Raw genomic sequence first — 18,900 nt, 5'->3', positions numbered from 1 at the left:
CGATGTCCGCCGGCCACTCGCGATCGCGGTGAGGAGAGACAGAATGGGGATCTACCTATGTAAATAAGGCAGATCCCCATTCTGTCAGGGGACAACTCCTGAGATCTGCTGTTCCTAGTGATCGGGAACAGTGATCGCTTTGTTGTCCCAGGCAGCCCATCCCCCACACAGTTAGAACACACTCAGGGAACACAGTTAACCCCTTGCTTGCCCCCCTAGTGTTAACCCCTTCCATGCCAGTGTCATTTATACATTGATCAGTGCATTTTTTAGCTCTGTAATTGATGTAATAATGTCCCCAAAAAAAGTCTCACTTGGGATCAGATTTATCCGCCACAATGTCGCAGTCCTGCTAAAAATCGCAGATCGCCACCAAGTCCATAAATCTATCCCCTATTTTGTAGACGCTATAACCTTTGCGCAAACCAATCAATATACGCTCATTGCAGTTTTTTTTTCAACCAAAAATATGTAGAACAATACATATTGGCCAAAACTGACGAATAAATTTGCTTTTTTTTTTTTTTTTATATATTTTTTTTTTGGATATGTATTATAGCAGAAAGTAAAAAACATTGTTTTTTTTTTTTTTTTTTTTTTTTTTTCAAAATTGTCGATCTTATTTTGTTTATAGCGCAAAAAATAAAAACTGCAGAGGCGATCAAATGCCACCAAAAGAAAGCTCTATTTGTGGGGATTTTTTTTTCTATTTGGGTACACAGCGTGGCACGACCGCTCAATTGGCAGTTAAAGTAACACAGCGCCGGGAAAATGTCCAGAACTGCCATTTGTTCGGCAACCCCCTATCTATAGCTGTAAATCAGCCATAACTGTAAGCAACAAGTGTCCGAAATAGGCTTGGTCCAGAGGTGGTTATATATAAATTGGTGTCCCTCCATTGTACAGTCACACATAAGCCGACGGTTATATGGAGCTGGCTCACAGCAGTCAAGCGGCACATTTGTGTCGGAAAACCCATCCTGAGCTTCGTCGCCAGAAGTAATGAAGAGGGGGGGGGGGGGTACAATTAACCTTGGGCCACATCAGAAGGTAGAGCCTGCCTACACCTGGTGTCTGCAGATTTGTGTGCGTGTCCAAACAGAACAGTCAGCTGACAAACTTCCAGGTGGCGGAAGGCTATTCTAAGGCTCCATTCACATTAGCGATTTCCAGTACAACTTTGGAGCGACTTTTGGAGCCATAACTGCCATTTATTTGGCAACCCCTTGCCTGTTATCACAGAAAATGGACAGAATTGATGTTTAAGTTTTGGCTCCGGTTGACTTCAATGAGGTTCAGATTCAGCACTTGAACTTCTGTAATGTTGAGTGAACCTGCCCTGAACCAAACGCAGGTAAATTTGTCTCATCCTTATCCTGCCTCAATCAGGATGCCTGCCTCTGTTACGTGGTCGGTAAGACCCCCACCCTTGACTTTAGGTGGTGGTCTTGGGATATCGGAGTGTGTGCTGTTTTGTACATTTGTTACCTGTCCCCAGACTGGGGAACTTCGGGTTCTGGCAACGTGCTGGTTGAAATATGAGGACGTGCAACAGATGGCGATTCCTTGCATATGGGCCAGGCTCCCTCATCCCTATACCCCTGTCCATGACACCCCCCCCCCCATATCACCCTTGTGCAGAGATGAGGACTTCCACTGCATTTAGTGAGAGGGAAAACAAAAGGTCTGTCCTCTTCTACCTCCAGCAGGGAAGAGACACTAGGGGAACGTGGGGTGACAGTGTGAAGGAACCGCCCAACTGTCTGACATTTGTAAACAAATCCCTCTGATTTATATGTGAGGGTGACAGGGACAAACAAAAGAGAGCCGGCTGGAGGACACCCGTGCTGTAAAAGGGCTGCAATTGCAGCCGGAGAGCCCCACCCAGTATACAAAGGTAACTGTGATTGGCTGCGGGGCAAGACTGTGTAAAGGAAGTTTGTAAGTTCTGTATATAATTGTATTGTATTTTGTATGTATTGCACTCTGCCCTCACTGTGCACACGGCACTAATAATGTTTTCATGACATGTTTGCATTCTTTCGAGTCCTGATTAGAATTAGCCTGCCTATGTTACGCCCCTTGTTGCCATAAACGTACAATTGTAATATTAATGTGATACCTACGTAATCATGTGTATAAAAACCTTCAAATGCGTCATAATAAAGCAGAACAGTTATTTGGAAAGATGCGGAATGCATCTTGTGTGTCTGTTCCCTACTGCAGTAGTTATTATTAATTTGGAACCACTAATCAATATGAGGATAGGAGTTGCCTATCTATAAATTCCCATGTCAACTGTAAGGAGCTTCCTGGAACTGTGGGATATGTAGTCCCCAGGAGACTGCTTCTATTAAGTTGAGAACTGTGACAACAAGTCCCAGGAGGACAGTGTGCTGCAGAGAGGAAGAAAATGAAGGAGAAGCCTGTGCTCTTGGCAGGCCATGTGTGGGGAGTGTAAAGTCGTGAAAAGTCGGAGCTTTTGCTAGAGCACAGTGGGACTGTGCTGCCGCATTTGCACAGGCACCACAGCGTATCGAAAAGATCCTGTGGGCTGGAGGATTAGGACTTCACTGGTTTTGTAGGAGATTGACGCTGCAGGGTCCAGAGTCACTGCCAACGCCACAGGTTCCTGTCGTCAATGAACAGGAGGAGGCTTCTTAATAGACTGCATAATGATAAGAGGCTACTGGCTTCAACCTCCTTAATCTTCTCTTATAGGGACAGTGCTATTGTAACTTTACTGATCTGAGCTCTCCAACGCAGCACCATGGGCCCCTACATTTAATACCAAACTGACCAGTAGAAGGGGTTTTGGAGAGGCTTGAAGACCCCTATAGCTTCTAGTACCACATTTAGTTAGGACCCCCCTAGATTTAGGGCTCAGGCACGGGGTTACTTAGTCCTCTCATTGTTGCTGGAAGCAGGGCGACCATCATGACTGTGTGTTGCAAAGCAGTGGTCAATGCACGATAGTACTACATATATGCGATCGCAGCTATTCGCTGGCGCCCCCTGCATTAATCTGTGTTTACATCACAGCTTTCCTGGTCCGTGTGTGTCCTCTTCGATCACACAGAGGACTCCCCTCCATATTTCTGTGGATTTGCCTGGTGACTTTTCTTCATGCCTCTCTGGAGCTTTAAGAAAAGTGCTGGTCCTTAGAAAATCCCCCTGAAGAAGCCTATGTTGGCGAAACATGTTGGGATATAACATCAAGTATTGATCACCCTATATAGTTGGACACCAGTGACCATAAATGTGATATGTATCATACTCTGATTTTTTTTTTTTATTGAACCCAATTATTGTTTTTATTTTTATGAATAAACGTTTTAATTTTTATATAAAATGTATTCCTTATGATTGTGAGCACCGCTATAATCCCAACCATCCTGTTGCTGCTATTTCCTCTCATTGTTTGTTGCGTTGTACAGATTTGTTTATTTCTCTGTTTTTGTTTATTGTTGTTGCCATGGTCTTATTGTCGCTTTGTTGGGTGTGTAGCCCAAATAAATTTGTTATTTTCCAGCCTTGGCGTGTCTCAGAGGGTGTGGCATTGCCGCAACGGTCATTGTCATCCAGAATCAGGGGACGCATCCATCACCGGCTCCTTTTTTGGAGGTAAGTGCTATAAGGGGCTGTAAAGGGGAGGGGTTTGGCCAGTATAAGACCAGAGAATGAAGGAAGTTTTGGGCCGCCATGAAGTGTGCTGAGAAATACGCTACAAATCGCGGAAAAAGAAAGGCTCAAGTGGAAGTATGCCTTTTAAAACCTTAAGTGTTTTTTAGGGGGGGGGGGGGGTTAACCTGGACTTACAGTATGATCCAGATTTTTAAGTGTATTTTATTATATTAGTATTAGATTAATTTATGTGTAGCAATCTTTAGTCCAATATTTAGCAGAAGAAATGCAATATGTGCATTTTTGTAGTTTGATTTTTATTTTATTTTTTTCAATCGTCTTATTTATTCAATGCATTGTTGAATGCTATGTTTATTCTAGTATAGTGTTTTATTTGAATTTATGTTATTGTACATAATAATTTGATGTTAGTGGTGACTTATGTTTTGTTGTTCTGTTTTTGCTTTATTCTTTTGATTATGATTGTATCTTAATAGTTTTCTCTTTGAGATTAACCACTACCATCCTGGGCCAATTCTGGCATTCCTCTCCTACATGTAAAAATCTTAAATTTTTTTGCTAGAAAATTACTTAGAACCCCCAAACATTATATATCATATTTTTATTTAGCAGAGACCCTAGCTAATAAAATGGCGATAGTTGCAATTTGTTCTGTCACATATTTGTGCAAGGAATTTTTCAAAGAGTTTTTTAGGGAAACAAAACACTTTTACGAATTAAAAAAAAAAAAAAAACACAGTATTTACCCCAATTTTTTTACCCCAAAGATGATGTTATGCAGAGTAAATAGATGCCTAACATGTAATGCTTTAAAATTGCACACACTCGTGGAATGGCTTCAATATACTTCAAAATCTCCATAAGCTACGCTTCAAATTTTTTCACAGGTTACAACTTTAGTGTTACAGAGGAGGTCTTGTACTAGAATTATTGCTCTCACTCTAATGCTCGTATTGATACCTCACACGTGTGGTGCGAACGCCATTTACATATGCGAGTGCAACCTATGTATGCGTTCACTTCTGCGTGCGAGCACGGGGGGGATGGGGGCACTTTCATTTTTTTATTATTTTATTTATTTTTTTCATCCTTGCGCTGATGTCCCTTTTTTATTTATTTTTTTTTTTTATCACTTTTTTTATTCCTAATACAAGAAATTTAAAAATCCCTTGTAATAGAAGTAAAGGTATGACCTGGTCCTCTTTGGAGATATCTGGGGTCAATTAGACCTCAGATATTTCCTCTACCCTGGAAAGCATGATGCCATATGACTGTCAGAAACCATGAAATCAGACCGAGACAGAAGTACAAGAAGTAAAAGAACAAACATAGTCAAAACATAGCCAGAGTTTAGTAACCGGAACAGGTAGTCAGCCAAGCCAGAAGTCAGGGACCAATGTAGTGGAAGCAAGATCTGGAGCCAGAAGGGATGTCAGCAAAGCAAGTCTTTAAACAGGAACGCAGGAGATGGTTTCTTGTAATGTTGACCAAGGCGAAGGCAGAGCTCCTCTGGGCTGGACGGCTTAAGTAGGCAGGACTGATGAGCAGGATATCATCAACAGAGAGATGGGAGCCGGCAATTAGCCGACAGCAGAGCGGCCAGCTCAACTAAAGAAGGGATGAGCCCAGCCATGACAATGACGTCCTACGGACGGGAAGTGTTTAATAAAGTATTCTGAATCTTAGCCAATGGAGTGCTAAATTACTAGGAGAAGGCAAGAAATCGTGCAGGGTGCTATATTTGAATTGGTGAATGGCACCACCTTGCAATCATAGGAACTTCACCAGCACACCTTGGTATAGTGATAACCTTCTCCTTTATTACCAGGCATCACCGGCAGCCATTTTGGAATCTGTCATTTACAGGGGAGAATAGGTGCAGGAACCCACCCTCCCCAGCCCCGGAAGATTTTACCCCCTTTCCTGACCAGAGCACTTTTTACAATTTGGCACTGCGTCGCTTTAACGGACAATTGCGCGGTGGTACGACGCTGCACCCAAACTAAATTTGCATCCTTTTTTTCCTCCCACAAATAGAGCTTTTTTTTGGTGGCATTTGATCACCTCTGCGGTTTTTATTTTTTGCGCTATAAACAAAAAAAGAGCGACAATTTTGAGAGAAAAAAAACAATATTTTTTACTTTTTGCTATAATAAATATCCCCAATTTAAAAAAAAAATTCTTCATCAGTTTAGGCCAAAATATATTCTTCTTCATATTTCTGGTAAAAAAAATCGCAATAAATGTATATTGATTGATTTGCGTGAAAGTTATAGCGTCTACAAACTATGGGAAAGATTTATGGCAGTTTTATTATTTTTATTTTTTTTTACTAGTAATGGTGGTGATCTGCGATTTTTTTTTTTTTTTTTTTTTTTTTTTAGCAGTACTGCGACATTGCGACGGACAGATCCGAGACATTTGACACTTTTTTGGGACCATTGGCATTTATACAGCAATCAGTGCTATAAAAATGCATTGCTTACTGTGTAAATGTCACTGGCAGGGAAGGGGTTAACCTTAGAGGGCGATCAAGGAGTTAATTGTGTGTTCCTTCAGTGTGTTCTAACTGTATGGGGGTAGGACTGACTAGGAGAGGAGACATATAGTTTTTCCTACTTAGTAGGAACAAACGATATGGCTCCTCTCCTCTGACAACACAGGGATTTGTGTGTATACACACACAAATTCCCGTGCTGGCGCTCGTGCACGCCATCGCTCGTGGCTGGCGGCGATCCCCCACGCGCATCCAGTCCCCCCGCTGTGCAGCGGGCACGCCATGCTCCCTCTGCTGGCTGAAAAATTGGTAGGACGTACCCATACAGGATTTCGCCCAGGAGAGCCATTGTGCCGCAGTGTATCTGCACGTCGGGAACCGGTTAAAGAGAATCTGTCACCAAAAAAATCATCACATAGGGGACTTTTTGCCCATATGTGATGGAAAAAAAATTAAATAAAAAAGCTAAAGGAAAAAAAAAAAATTTTAAAATAATAAATCAAAAAGGCCCGGTTCACACTGCCGCGACTTCAAAGCCGGCATTCCAGCGTGACTTTGGCACGACTTGCATACGACTTCTTTAATAGAAGTCAATGCAAGTCATGCCGAAGTCGGACCAAAAGTAGTGCAGGAACCTTTTTCTAAGTCGGAGTGACTCAAGTCGCTCTTATTAGAACAGTTCAATCGCACTTAATGGGCCACGACCTTTCATGTGACATGTGCGCTCAACGTCGGAGCGCATGTCGCACCAGTGTGAACCGGGCCTTAAAGTTACATCCAAGCACAAATTTCCCACCCCAAACATTTTTTGAGGCCACCCCCCCATCCCCAAATACACGCATGTACGAATGTAAACCCACGCTGCAGGGCGCCTACACCTGAAAACATCAATTGCGATATTTCTAGCACCGAACCTCCTCTGTAACACTAAACTGATGGACCTATAGGTTTTTTTTTTTTAAAGCGTCGCCTATAGAAAATATAGGGTACAGAAATTTGTCGCCGTTTCACGGGCACACACAAATTAAAATTTTGACATGTTGTATGTCTATTTACTCATTTTTTATATTTCACCAAAAAAATTGGGTAATTTTTTGCACTTGTTTGCCCTAAAATCAAGTTTAGTTAATTAACCACTTACGGACCACCGCACGCCGATGTACGTCCTAAATTTGAAGAGGAATATCGTTGCTATGGTAGCAGCTAGCTGCCATAACCCCGGTATCCTCTTCTTTGACCGGCGGTCCGGTTTCCGATAATAGTGGTCTCTGCGGCGGATTCGCCGTGAGATCTCTTTTATCGGTGCTGGGAGAGGGCCCCCCCCCCCTCCCGCCGCGCTCCGGTGCCCTCTGCTACTTACCTGAGCCGACGGCGGAGACGATCGGATCCTTCTCCTTGCCGGGTATGGAGACAAGTGAGGGAAAGATGGCCCCCACCTGTCTCCATACCATTGCAGGGCGGAAGCGACGTCAAAACATCACTTCCGCCCATAGCTCTTAGAGGGCCATTTTGTTTTGTTTTTAAATGACAATTTTTTTTTTTATTGCATTTTAGTGTAAATATGAGATCTGATGTCTTTTTGACCCCATATCTCACATTTAAGAGGTCCTGTCATGCTTTTTTTCTATTACAAGAGATGCTTACATTCCTTGTAATAGGAATAAAAGTGAAAAAATTTGTAAACGCGCCCCGTCCTGACGCGCTCACGTGCAGAAGCGAACGCATACGTGAGTGGCGCCCGCATATGAAAACGGTGTTCAAACCACACATGTGAGGTATCGCCGCGATCGGTAGAGCGAGAGCAATAATTGTAGCCCTAGACCTCCTCTGTAACTCAAAACAAGCAACCTGTAGAATTTTTTAAACGTCGCCTATGAAGGTTTTTAAGGGTAAAAGTTTGTCGCCATTGCACGAGCGGGCGCAATTTTGAAGCGCAACATGTTGGGTATCAATTTACTCAGTGTAACATTATCTTTCACAATATAAAAAAAATTGGGCTAACTTTACTGTTGTCTTATTTTTTTTAATTCAAAAAAGTGTTTTTTTTTTTTTTTTTAAAAGTGCGCTTGTAAGACCGCTGTGCAAATACGGTGTGACAGAAAGTATTGCAACGACCGCCATTTTATTCTCTAGGGTGTTAGAAAAAAAATGTATAATGTTTGGGGGTTCTAAGTCATTTTCTAGCAAAAAAGTTTTTAACTTGTAAACAACAAATCTCATTTCTAGCATAAAAAAAATATTTTTAACTTGTAAACAAATCTCAAAAACAGGCTCGCCCCTTAAGTGGTTAACTTTTATTTTTTTTTTATTGAAATTTTCCAGTAATATTGAAAATTTTTAACTACCACTATTTTACTCCTAAGGGTATCTGCTTTTCAGAAAATATATCATGTTTGAGGGTTTTCAGGTCTAAAATTAATTTTTTTAAGCATGTGTGCAAAAAAATGCAAAAGCGGCTTTGGCGGGGAAAGGGTTAAAGCAATTTTGTATTTTTCTTATGTTTATCTTTAAAGTGGAAGTCCATGCAAAAACTAAAATCCCTGCATCTATAGCCGCCAACATTCTAACACTAACCAATGAAAAAATCTGTATACATACCTTTTCTACATGCGATCCGACCCGATCTCCTGCGACGGAAGCTCTGATCCCACGCTGAGCGCTCAGCCACGGTTTCGCTGTGTGGGCGGGTGCAGAGGACACGACCGTCAACGGAAGCCCCATAGTAAATCTGTGGGTGACGTCACTTCCCATTCATTTCACAGCAGTTGTCGGACGTTTACTCAGCAGAGCTTCCGCCGTTGGAGATCGGGTCGGTTCGCCTGCAGAAAAGGTATATATACTGATTTATTCTTTACAGCGCTAGATAGGTTAGTGTTAGAATGTTGGTGGCTCTAGATGCAGGGATTTTAGTTTTTGCATGGACTTCCACTTTAAGCATTACTGAAATCACTCCCCACCAAAGAGGGTTTTTAAAAAATGTTTTTCACTTTGGTTCATGTTCATTAGGACAGCTTCCTTTTTGACCCCAGAGACTTCAATGGGAATGCCTGAAATGAGCTAAAAAAAAAAAACTTTTTTATCCTTCTCGAATTTTGCTTTCCATTGACTAAAACTGAAATGTTCAACCCTGAATGCACCTGAATATGCCTAAAAAATGCTTTAAAACGCACACAACTAATCTCCAAAATTGCCTTTAAATACTCACCATGTGCTGTAAATGCAGCCGTCATGACCCAATCTACCAGTGCCTATTCCCTGCCTATTAACCCCTTCAACCCCCCTTTCTAATATTGTACAACCAATACAGTCCAGATAATTCTCCGCTATCCGTCTACATAGATCACATGACCACGCCAGTGGGGATGGAGGAGGACCGGAGTCACATGACTGAGAGGATACTAAACCTCACCCTGGAGATCATCTACCTGCTGATTGGAGAGGTGAGGAGGATTCTGGGAGGTCACATGACATCACTCTTATCTCTAATAATAAAACACAGACCTGACCGGAGAGGTGAGGAGGATTCTGGGAGGTCACATGACATCACTCTTATCTCTATTAATAAAACACAGATCTGACCGGAGAGGTGAGGAGGATTCTGGGAGGTCACATGACATCGCTCTTATCTCCAGTAACCACTTCAGCTCCAAGCTTGTTTACCCCCTTCATGACCAGGCCATTTTTTCCGATACGGCACTGCGTTTGTGCACTATAAATAAAAAGAGACTGACCATTTTGAAAAAAAAAAACATAATTTTTTATTTTCTGCTATAAAACATACCCAGTAAAAAAAATCTAATTTCTTCATAAATTTAGGCTAATATGTATTCTGATACATATTTTTGCTAGAAAAAAATCCCAATAAGCGTATATTATTTGGTTTGCACAAAAATACCATCTACAAACTATGGAATAGTTTTATTTATTTATTTTTTTACTAGTAATCGTCAATTAGCTACTTTATAGTGGGACTACGATATTGCGGCGGACAAATCTGAAACTAATTAATACTTTTTGGGGACCCGTGACACTAATGCAGTGATCAGCGCTAAAAATATGCACTGTCATTGTACTAATGACACTGGCAGGGAAGGGGTTAACATCAGGGGCAATTAAAGGGTTAAATGTATTCCTAAGTTGTGCTCTCTAACTGTGGCGGAGGTGCTTTGACTAGGGGAAGACAAAGATCCGTGTTCCTGCTTAGCAGAAACACAGGATCAGTACCTTCCCCTCTGACAGAACGGTGGTCTGCCTTGTTTACATAGGTAAGACTGCCAGTCTGCTTTTTTCCCAGACCATCGTTGGGTCCTGGCGGACATCGAGTCTGCCAGACTCGCTGATTGGCTCCCACTGTGTCCAATCACAGTGGGAGCGGGTCAGCGGGTCGCCGGCGGTGCACGCCCCAGACCCAGAAGTGATGGGTCACGTACTAGGTACGTGATCTGGCACAGAGCAGCCGCCCTGCCGCAGTAAATGTACATGGGGCGGTCTGCAAGCAGTTAGTAAAACACACACCTAACCGGAGAGGTGAGGAGGATTCTGGGAATGTGACATATATTACTGTTTTTGTTGAATACAGAGTTTTCCTCCTGTGAAGTCTGGAGATCATTTGACCATCACAGTGCCTCCACCTCACTCCCTGACACCTGAGATAAAAAGCAATAAGAAGATTCTAGAAGTCACCAAGAAGATGATGGAGCTGCTGACAGGAGAGGTGAGCAGTGCTGGGAATTCTGGGACATTATCCAGTAACAGACAAGGGATGTGTCTGGATGGTGACGGTATCATTGTGTGTGTCAGGTTCCTATAAGGTGTCAGGATGTCACTGTCTATTTCTCCATGGAGGAGTGGGAGTATTTAGAAGGACACAAGGATCTCTACAAGGACGTCATGATGGACAATCAGCCACCCCTCACATCACCGGGTAAGAGGAGACTTTATTGTAAAGGAGAGAGCAGTACGGAGGGTCCACCTAGATCCCCCATCATCTGATAAACACATAGAAACAATGTATTCAGTCAGTGTGTGTGTTTCCTACAGATGGATCCAGTAATGGGAACCCACCAGAGAGATGTCCCCGTCCTCTGTATTCCTGGGATTCCACACAGGAAGATCACACCATCCCTCACCATCATCAGGTAGATGAAGAACAATCACTGATAGTATCATTAGGATCTGTACATTATCTGCATTGTTACAAATTATGTCATTTTATTTTCTATATTTAGAGTGGAAACCTGAGAGATTCTAAAGTTGATGTTGAAGAAGAGATAAAAGAGGAGGACGATGAAGATGATGTGGTAGTAGTGTCAAAGTTTCCAGAAGAACACAAAGATCTGTACGTGGACAACATGGTGGAGTCACCTAATATGAGGAACCCACCAGAGAGATGTCCCCGTCCTCTGTATTCCCGGGATTCCACACAGGAAGATCACACCATCCCCCACCATCATCAGGTAGATGATAACAATTATTGGTAGTTTTGCTTTATACACAGGCATTTTTATAATTATTGTTTTATTATTTATCCAGAAAGGAAACATTGGGGATACTCATGTTGGTATTAAAGAAGAGTATAAAGAGCATGATGGAAAGTATGGTGCGTTGGAGGAGTTTTCAGAAGGACACAAGGATATGATGAAGCCACCTAATACCAGGAACCCACCAAAGAGATGTCCCCGTCCTCTGTATTCCCAGGACTCCACAGAAGACGATCACACCATCCCTCACCATCATAAGGTGGGTGGAGTTGAGGGTCTGAAACATAAAATGATTGAACACTCTGACATGTGGAGACTATGTGTTGACTCTACTAGGTATGAGCTTTGGGTTAGGTTGACCACAAGTTTGACACAAACCCAACTTTCAAATTTGGCCAGTTCGCCTGCCAGCCAAACCTCCAACTGCTGAAGCCCAAAGTAATGAATTTGATGGCATTCTAACTATTGCCACTAAATATATACGAGAACCCCCTAACGGGGCTTTAAAGCAGCCAATGAAATGCAGTATCGGTAGTTGAAAAAATTCAATTTTATTGGTACAAAAAGTTTTTGCACTTTATGGTGTGTGCGGCCTACCTGTCTACACTTATGTGAGTGCTTTATGCTGTTTCTATTGCCACTAAATGTTCACTTCCCCCTCAGGGCCATGGTTGGAAGGATTCTGGCAGCCACCGGTATTCTAGCACAATGATGCCCTGCAAACCAGCCACCCGCATCGTAGCAACCAATGACAATGTGTGGATCGCACAGAGTCTTTGGTCTTTGGTTGATAAGACATAGACAGTCACCTATCCTTATTGGCTGTTATGTTGCATGCACTCTCCAGCATCCTAGCAACCAATGATGGGTGTAACTCGTTTGCTATGAAGCAACAACAGGAGAAGATCACTTGTCAGAAGGAGAAAAGGAAGCACACACCGGGAAACTGCCTGATCAAGTGTATGATAATTAGGCTTCAACATGTCTCCTCCAAAGCCTCGCCCCTCTAATGCGTTTCACCCTCTTACAGCAGACTTAATCATAGAACGCTACCATTAACTCCATGAGAGGGGCATGGCTTGGGAGGAGAGAAGCTAAAACCTATTTGTCCTGTTGTGTGCTTCTGCTCCACCTTTTGAAAGGTTGCCTGATCACCCTGGACACCCTGTTATAACCTAGCACCCAAAAGTGTCTGGAGTCACCATGTTGATACACTGGGGCTTAGAGTGGCGTTTTTATGTTTATATGGGTCACAAGGAGAGGATCGCTGTTGTGTGGGTTGTCGTGTTTGTGTCAGCAAGTCAATGAGGTGTCACTATTGAATTTACATTGTGGGACTCTTTTGGGATATATGCTATAAGGCAATTCCGGATGTTATTTTCTGCCATTCTGTTGGGTTAGGGGGAAGATCTGCTTAACATGAAAGTTGAGGGTGAAGTAGAAGAGACGCATGTGAGGGATGATCAGCAACATGTGGAGGAGGCTTGGATGACAAGGATATTCAAAGAGGAGGACACTCCTACAGATATCAGCACAGGTGAGCCATATTATATTCTGTTATCTCTGCTTTTTAATAGGCCAGTAAAAGGTTTTGCTGGTTGTAGCTCCACCCTAGGGTGAGGTCCACTTTGTGGGCTTTCCTATGGGGGGGAGCTACAGCCGGCACTGCAGCCACTTCCCTATCTGTTCTGCAGCCCTGTGCCTCCTCAACTCTACTCCGCTACTACATTTGTACTGCACAGCTTTAACAGTAGACGAACTGTAAAAGGGCTGAGCCCAGACCCAGCCGCCCAGCTATTCAAGGGAGAAAAACTAGTCTAGAAGCTGTGCACTTATGATGTTTTGAATGTTGGCATATGGAGACAATTGCTGTCTTCACAAAAACACAAGCCCACAATAACACAGGCTATCTACTACACTAGTCTCTCTTGAAAAACTGAGCCCAGACCTGCCCACCATCTATATCAAGGAGAGGGACTAATGTAGTAGCTGGCGTGTGTTTTTGTGAATGACAGCGATCTTGTCCAGCTGTCGTCAGTTACAATACAAGCTGACAGTTACTACTCTGCTCCCTCTTCAATGAATCAGGTCAATGTGTCTTGGCTCAGTTTCTGGTCTTAAATAGCCGCCAGCTATTCCAGTGAGAGAAACTAGTATAACAGCTGTCGACTTATGTTGTTTTGAATGATGGATAGTGAGACGATTGCTGTCTTCACGAAAACACAAGCTTGCTATTAGGGTTGCACCAATACTGATAATGAGCATTTGCACGAGTACTTGCAAATGCTCTGATGCTTGATCCGATACCTCCCGGCAGGAGGCCAGTGCACCTGGCGTCCTTAGCGTAGCGGGCGGGCCGGTCAGCTGATCGGTGCGGCGGTGGGGGCAGTTACAAGCACTGAGCTCCCTGTATAGTTTTTCTGACAGCTGCTTCTCCTCCTCTCCCTCCCGTAGCTGTCAGCTGCTTTATTGAAAGCTATACAGGGAGATCGGTGCTTGTAACTCCCCCACCACTGCACTGACTGTCCCCTGTGTCCTCCTCTGGCTTTCCGGGTCCTCCTCCGATCCCCCCTCATCCTGGATCTATCAAGATGGAGAGCAGAGGAAGGAGGCGGTAAATCTGTCATTTACCGCCTCCTTCCTTTTCTGAATGCACAGAGCCAGTGACCACTGGCTCTCCATTCATAACTGAGCATCAAAAACTGTGTTTCCTCTGCTTCAGTTTATGAATGAACAGGAGCCTCTGTGGCTGAGGCTGCTAGAAAGGGACGGGAGAATGTGTGTCCTCAGTCCCTTTCCCTGTTTCAAAAGGGAAATGTCAGGGGTCTGTTTGACCCCTGATATCTCACCAAAGCCCCCCCCCCCCCCCAGAAAAAAAAAGAAAGCATTGTAAAAACAAATAAAAAAAATACATTGTAAAAATAAAATTGTAAAAGTAAATAAATAAAAACTGATACAGGCTACGCCTCATCAGTGGCCATCAGTGGTGCATATTAGTGCCACCTCATCAGTGCCATCTATCAATGCCGCATATTAGTGTCACTGTCATATGACATATTAAAAAAAAATATCGGTATCAGCGAGTACTTGAAGTAAAGTATTGGTACTTGTACTCGGTGCAACCCTACCTGCTATTACACTAGTCTCTCTTGGAAAACTGAGCCCAGACCTGCCCACCAGCTATATACAGGAGAGAGGCTAGTGTAGTAGTAGTAGGCATGTGTTTTGTCAGCTTGTGTTTTTGTGAATGACAGCGATCTTGTCCAGCTGCCATCATTTACAACAATACAAGCTGACAGTTACTGTTACTCTGCACCCTTTTCCCTGAAGCTGGTCAATGTGTCCTGGTTCAGTCTCTGGCCTTAAATAGCTGTCAGCTATTCCAGAGAAACTAGTATAGCAGTTCTTTTGAATGATAGATAATGAGAAGATTGCTGTCTTCACAAAAACACAAGCCATACACTATTCTCCTTTTGTAAAACAGCCCAGACCTGCCCACCAGCTTTATCTGGGAGAGAGACTAGTGTAGTAGCTGGCATGTGTTTTGTCAGCTTGTGGTTTTTGTGAATGACAGCGATCTTGTCCAGCTGCCTTCATTTACAACAAAACAAGCTGACAGTTTCTACTCTGCTCCTTCTTCCCTGAAGCAGGTGGATGAGTCTGGGCTTAGTCTCAGGTCTTAAATGGGAAATAATTGAGGAGCACATATTTGAACAGTGAAAAATAGTGCATTGTGTCTCTTGGAGGTTTTTTACAAGCTTCCTCATCCTCTGGTAATACTTCTTTGAGTAAACTAACCCTGTCATGTTGATCGATCTTGTTTTTGTATATTTTCAGAACACGCCAGCGAGATACTCTCCAAGGATCGTCTCACTTTATCTCCAGTTTGTAAAATGGAAGATGAGGACATCACACCAGATTGTCTTTTCTCCTACCCAATGAACTCAACTATCAACGATGGCTTTCACAGAGTGGATAGACCATTGAACCCCTCTGCCTCTGAGCGGCTATATATTATGGGGGATGGTGTTAGAATCAAGGGGGAGAAGAATTCTTATCCTGATTATGGGGAAAATTCGAATTCTGATTTAAGTCCTAATGCGCATAAAAGCTCAGAAGAGCTATATACCTGTTCTGAGTGTGGGCATTGTTCACAGAAATCAGAACTCGCCATTCACTACAATTCTCTGACAAAGGAGAGGTTATATTCCTGCCCTGAGTGCGGGAAAGATTTTTCAGAGACGTCCCATTTTCACACAGAGAGGTTTCAAATCGGCGACAAGCCGTTTTCCTGCGCTGAGTGCGGGAAATGTTTTTCAGGGAAGGCCTACCTTCTGGTACACCTGAGATCTCACACAGGGGAGAGGCCTTTTTCCTGCACCGAGTGCGGGAAAGGGTTTTCACGGAAGTCCATTCTTAACATGCATCGGAGATCTCACACAGGGGATAGGCCATATGCCTGCCCTGAGTGCGGGAAATGTTTTTTACAGAAGAAACATCTTAACACACATCAGAAGTCTCACACGGGTGAGAAGCCGCATTCCTGCCTTGAGTGTGGGAAATGTTTTTCGGAGAAGTCACCTCTTCGTAGACATCAGAGGATTCACACCGGGGAGAGGCCATATTCCTGCCCCGAGTGCTGGAAATCTTTTGCACAGAAATCAGACCTTGATAGACATCAGAGGTCTCACAGAGGGGAGAAGCCGTATTCCTGCTCTGAGTGCGGGAAATGTTTTTCAGAGAAGTCCAGCCTTAACAAACACCAGAGGACTCACTTGGGTGAGAAGCCATTTTCTTGCCCCGAGTGCGGGAAATGTTTTGCACAGAAATCGGATGTTGGTAGACATCAGAGATCCCACAGAGGGGAGAAACCGTTTTCATGCCCTCAGTGCTGGAAATGTTTTTCACAGAAGGCCAATCTTTATAAACATCAGAGGGCTCACTTGGCTGCGAAAATGTAATCCTGTTCTGAAGTGTGTGAATTGTTTGTTTTTGTTTTTTTTTTTTTTTTTTTTTTTTTTTTATAGACATCTTAACTTTCTGAAGATCAGAGATTTTACACAGGGGAGAAGCCACATTTCCTGCCTTGAGTGCAGGAAATGTCTTCTTTTCTGAATCATATTTTGCTGTACATCAGAGATCTCATACTGGGAAGAAGCACACCTTCATACAATATACACCTCAGAAAATACGAGTGCTCTTTCATTCTTCATAATATAAGACAAACACTTTGCAAGACAACTGACATAGCTTGCTAGGAAAGAGGAAAAGGGGGTGTGTCACTACTGGATGTGTTCCCCCTGCAGTGTAGTTTGATCTCCCCTGCTCTTCTGTAGAATCATCAATTGCTAGATATTGCTTATGAATAAAGAGTAAAGGGAGTCCTAAACAACAGGGTGGCCAATTTCAGTACAAGAGTTGTGCTATCAACAAGCACAGGCAGTTGTATTTACTTAGAGTGCCACCTGCTGGCTGAAAGTGGTTTATATGACTTTTTTTCAGATGTAACTCTTCATATTCAAATAAAATAAACAATATATACCCTAAGGGAAGTGAATATCGATATCCTCCAGAGTCCAACGTCACATTACTTAATTGCAACAATCAAAAATCATTCTTTACGTTTGTAACCTCCAGGTATATTTGAAAATTTCCAAGCAATCGTTTACTTACAAAGGAATATCACCAATAAACGTGCGGTCCTTTGGTACTGAATTTAAATTTGGACAAATTGGGATGTATTCGAATTTCCAAATTACAATGGTAACAAATTTTAAACAAATTCAAAATAACCAATCAGAATTTTGTACGAAATTCTAGTAGTTTTCGAATTGTTTTCAAACCGAATACAAATAAAATAGAATAGAAAATAAAGGAATAGAAAAGAATAGGAAATAAAATAACAGAATACAATAGGGTAAAATAGAACAGAATAGAAAAAAATAGATGAGAAAAAAGGGATAGAATAGAAAGGAATAGAGTAAAACAGTACAAAATAGAATAGAAAATAAAACAACAGAATAGAAAAGATGGAAATAGAGGAGAGGCCCTCAGCGGCCTCAGCATTAGAGGAGACCACAAGGGGTGAGTCGACCTAGCTGGCAGGGGTAATGATGGGGGAGGGGGACCGCGACTCTTACTCCAGGGGGGCATTGCTTTCTAACTTGCATATGTGTCTCTTATAGGGGAAGACGGTACTGCCCAGGTGGTCGGCAGCCATCCTAAAGCCCCTTCCCGCTCTAAGAGATGCGGATATTGTAATGATAAATTACCACAGGATCACTCTAAACCTTTTTGTTACAAGTGTATTCACAAGCTAGCGGGGAAGGAAACCTCTCAGGTAATGAAAGACTTTCTCTCTGTTCAGTCGGAGATGCTGTCAACCTTTAAAGCCTTCCAAGCAACCCTCAAAGCTAGGGACCCTGAACCCCACACTAGTAGAGAGGGTTCTTCCCCCCGGGAGGGTCCCTCCTCTAACTGAGCAGAGGGTAGCAGAAATAGACATTTGGAACCCCTGAGACCTCTCCCCTCTCAGGATTCTGAGGAGGAGGAGGTTGAATCCCCTGATCAGAGTGGTTCTGATGAGGGCATTGAGAACGGTCAGGAGGAGGAGGAAGACTCCTGACCAGGCAGACATATTTTTGCCGACGATGATATGGAGGGCCTTCTTAGGGTAGTGTATGCATCAGAAGAAATTCAGGAACCCGCAGCAAAGGTTATCCGCACAAGATAGGATGTATAGAGGCTTGGTTAAGCCCCAATCCAAGGTCCTCCCGATCCACCAGGCCTTTAAGGATATTATCCTGAGGGAGTGGAAGGAGCCTGAAAGAAAACTTTTGAAGTTTAAAACATGGAAACGTAGGTGCCCTTTTAAGGAGGAAGTGAGACTCTTTAAGACACCTTAGATTAGATGCTTCCCTGGCCCAGGTGTCCAAGCAATCTGACCTCTCATTTGAGGATGCGGGCAACATTAGGGACCAGATGGATCGATTAGCTAAGACCCTCTTGCGCAGGGCCTGGGAAGCCAATGCAGCGTCCTGCCTTGGCTTGGGCTTTTGTGGCGAGGAACGCAGACATGTGTGTCACCAAACTAATGGATCATGTGTCACGAACCTCTAAGTCCAAACACCTCTTGAACTCTTTAGAGGTGATTGGTAGGGCAGTAGCCTACCTGGCAAATGCAGCAGTGGAGATGGTGCGTACAACTGCTAAGACTGGTGCCCTTTTGAATTCCACAAGGAGAGCCTTGTGGGTCAAGACCTGGGATGGGGACAGCAC

At 43.2% G+C, this 18,900-nt stretch overlaps 1 protein-coding gene across 3 annotated transcripts in view; it reads left to right on the top strand.

Annotated features, from left to right (window-relative positions):
- LOC141121744 (uncharacterized) overlaps positions 1-17,183 on the top strand; it is a 52,848-nt gene extending 35,665 nt beyond the window's left edge. The window contains exons 2-10 of one of the 3 annotated variants that reach the window (XM_073611453.1): positions 3,508-3,624; positions 9,482-9,582; positions 10,722-10,856; positions 10,943-11,066; positions 11,183-11,280; positions 11,371-11,598; positions 11,675-11,881; positions 13,024-13,159; positions 15,460-17,183. In XM_073611453.1, coding sequence (XP_073467554.1) covers positions 9,487-9,582; positions 10,722-10,856; positions 10,943-11,066; positions 11,183-11,280; positions 11,371-11,598; positions 11,675-11,881; positions 13,024-13,159; positions 15,460-16,583 — 2,148 coding nt within the window. In that variant the 5' untranslated portion in view covers positions 3,508-3,624; positions 9,482-9,486 and the 3' untranslated portion in view covers positions 16,584-17,183. The remainder of the gene's footprint in view (positions 1-3,507; positions 3,625-9,481; positions 9,583-10,721; positions 10,857-10,942; positions 11,067-11,182; positions 11,281-11,370; positions 11,599-11,674; positions 11,882-13,023; positions 13,160-15,459) is intronic. The other 2 variants (XM_073611454.1, XM_073611452.1) reach the window with 2 other exon arrangements.
- Positions 17,184-18,900: the final 1,717 nt, after the last annotated feature.

The sequence above is a fragment of the Aquarana catesbeiana genome, unplaced genomic scaffold, assembly GCF_042186555.1.
Source record: "Aquarana catesbeiana isolate 2022-GZ unplaced genomic scaffold, ASM4218655v1 unanchor229, whole genome shotgun sequence".
Lineage (NCBI taxonomy): Eukaryota > Metazoa > Chordata > Amphibia > Anura > Ranidae > Aquarana > Aquarana catesbeiana.
Note: the sequence above shows the minus strand (reverse complement) of the source record. Positions and strands in the feature narration are given on the sequence as shown.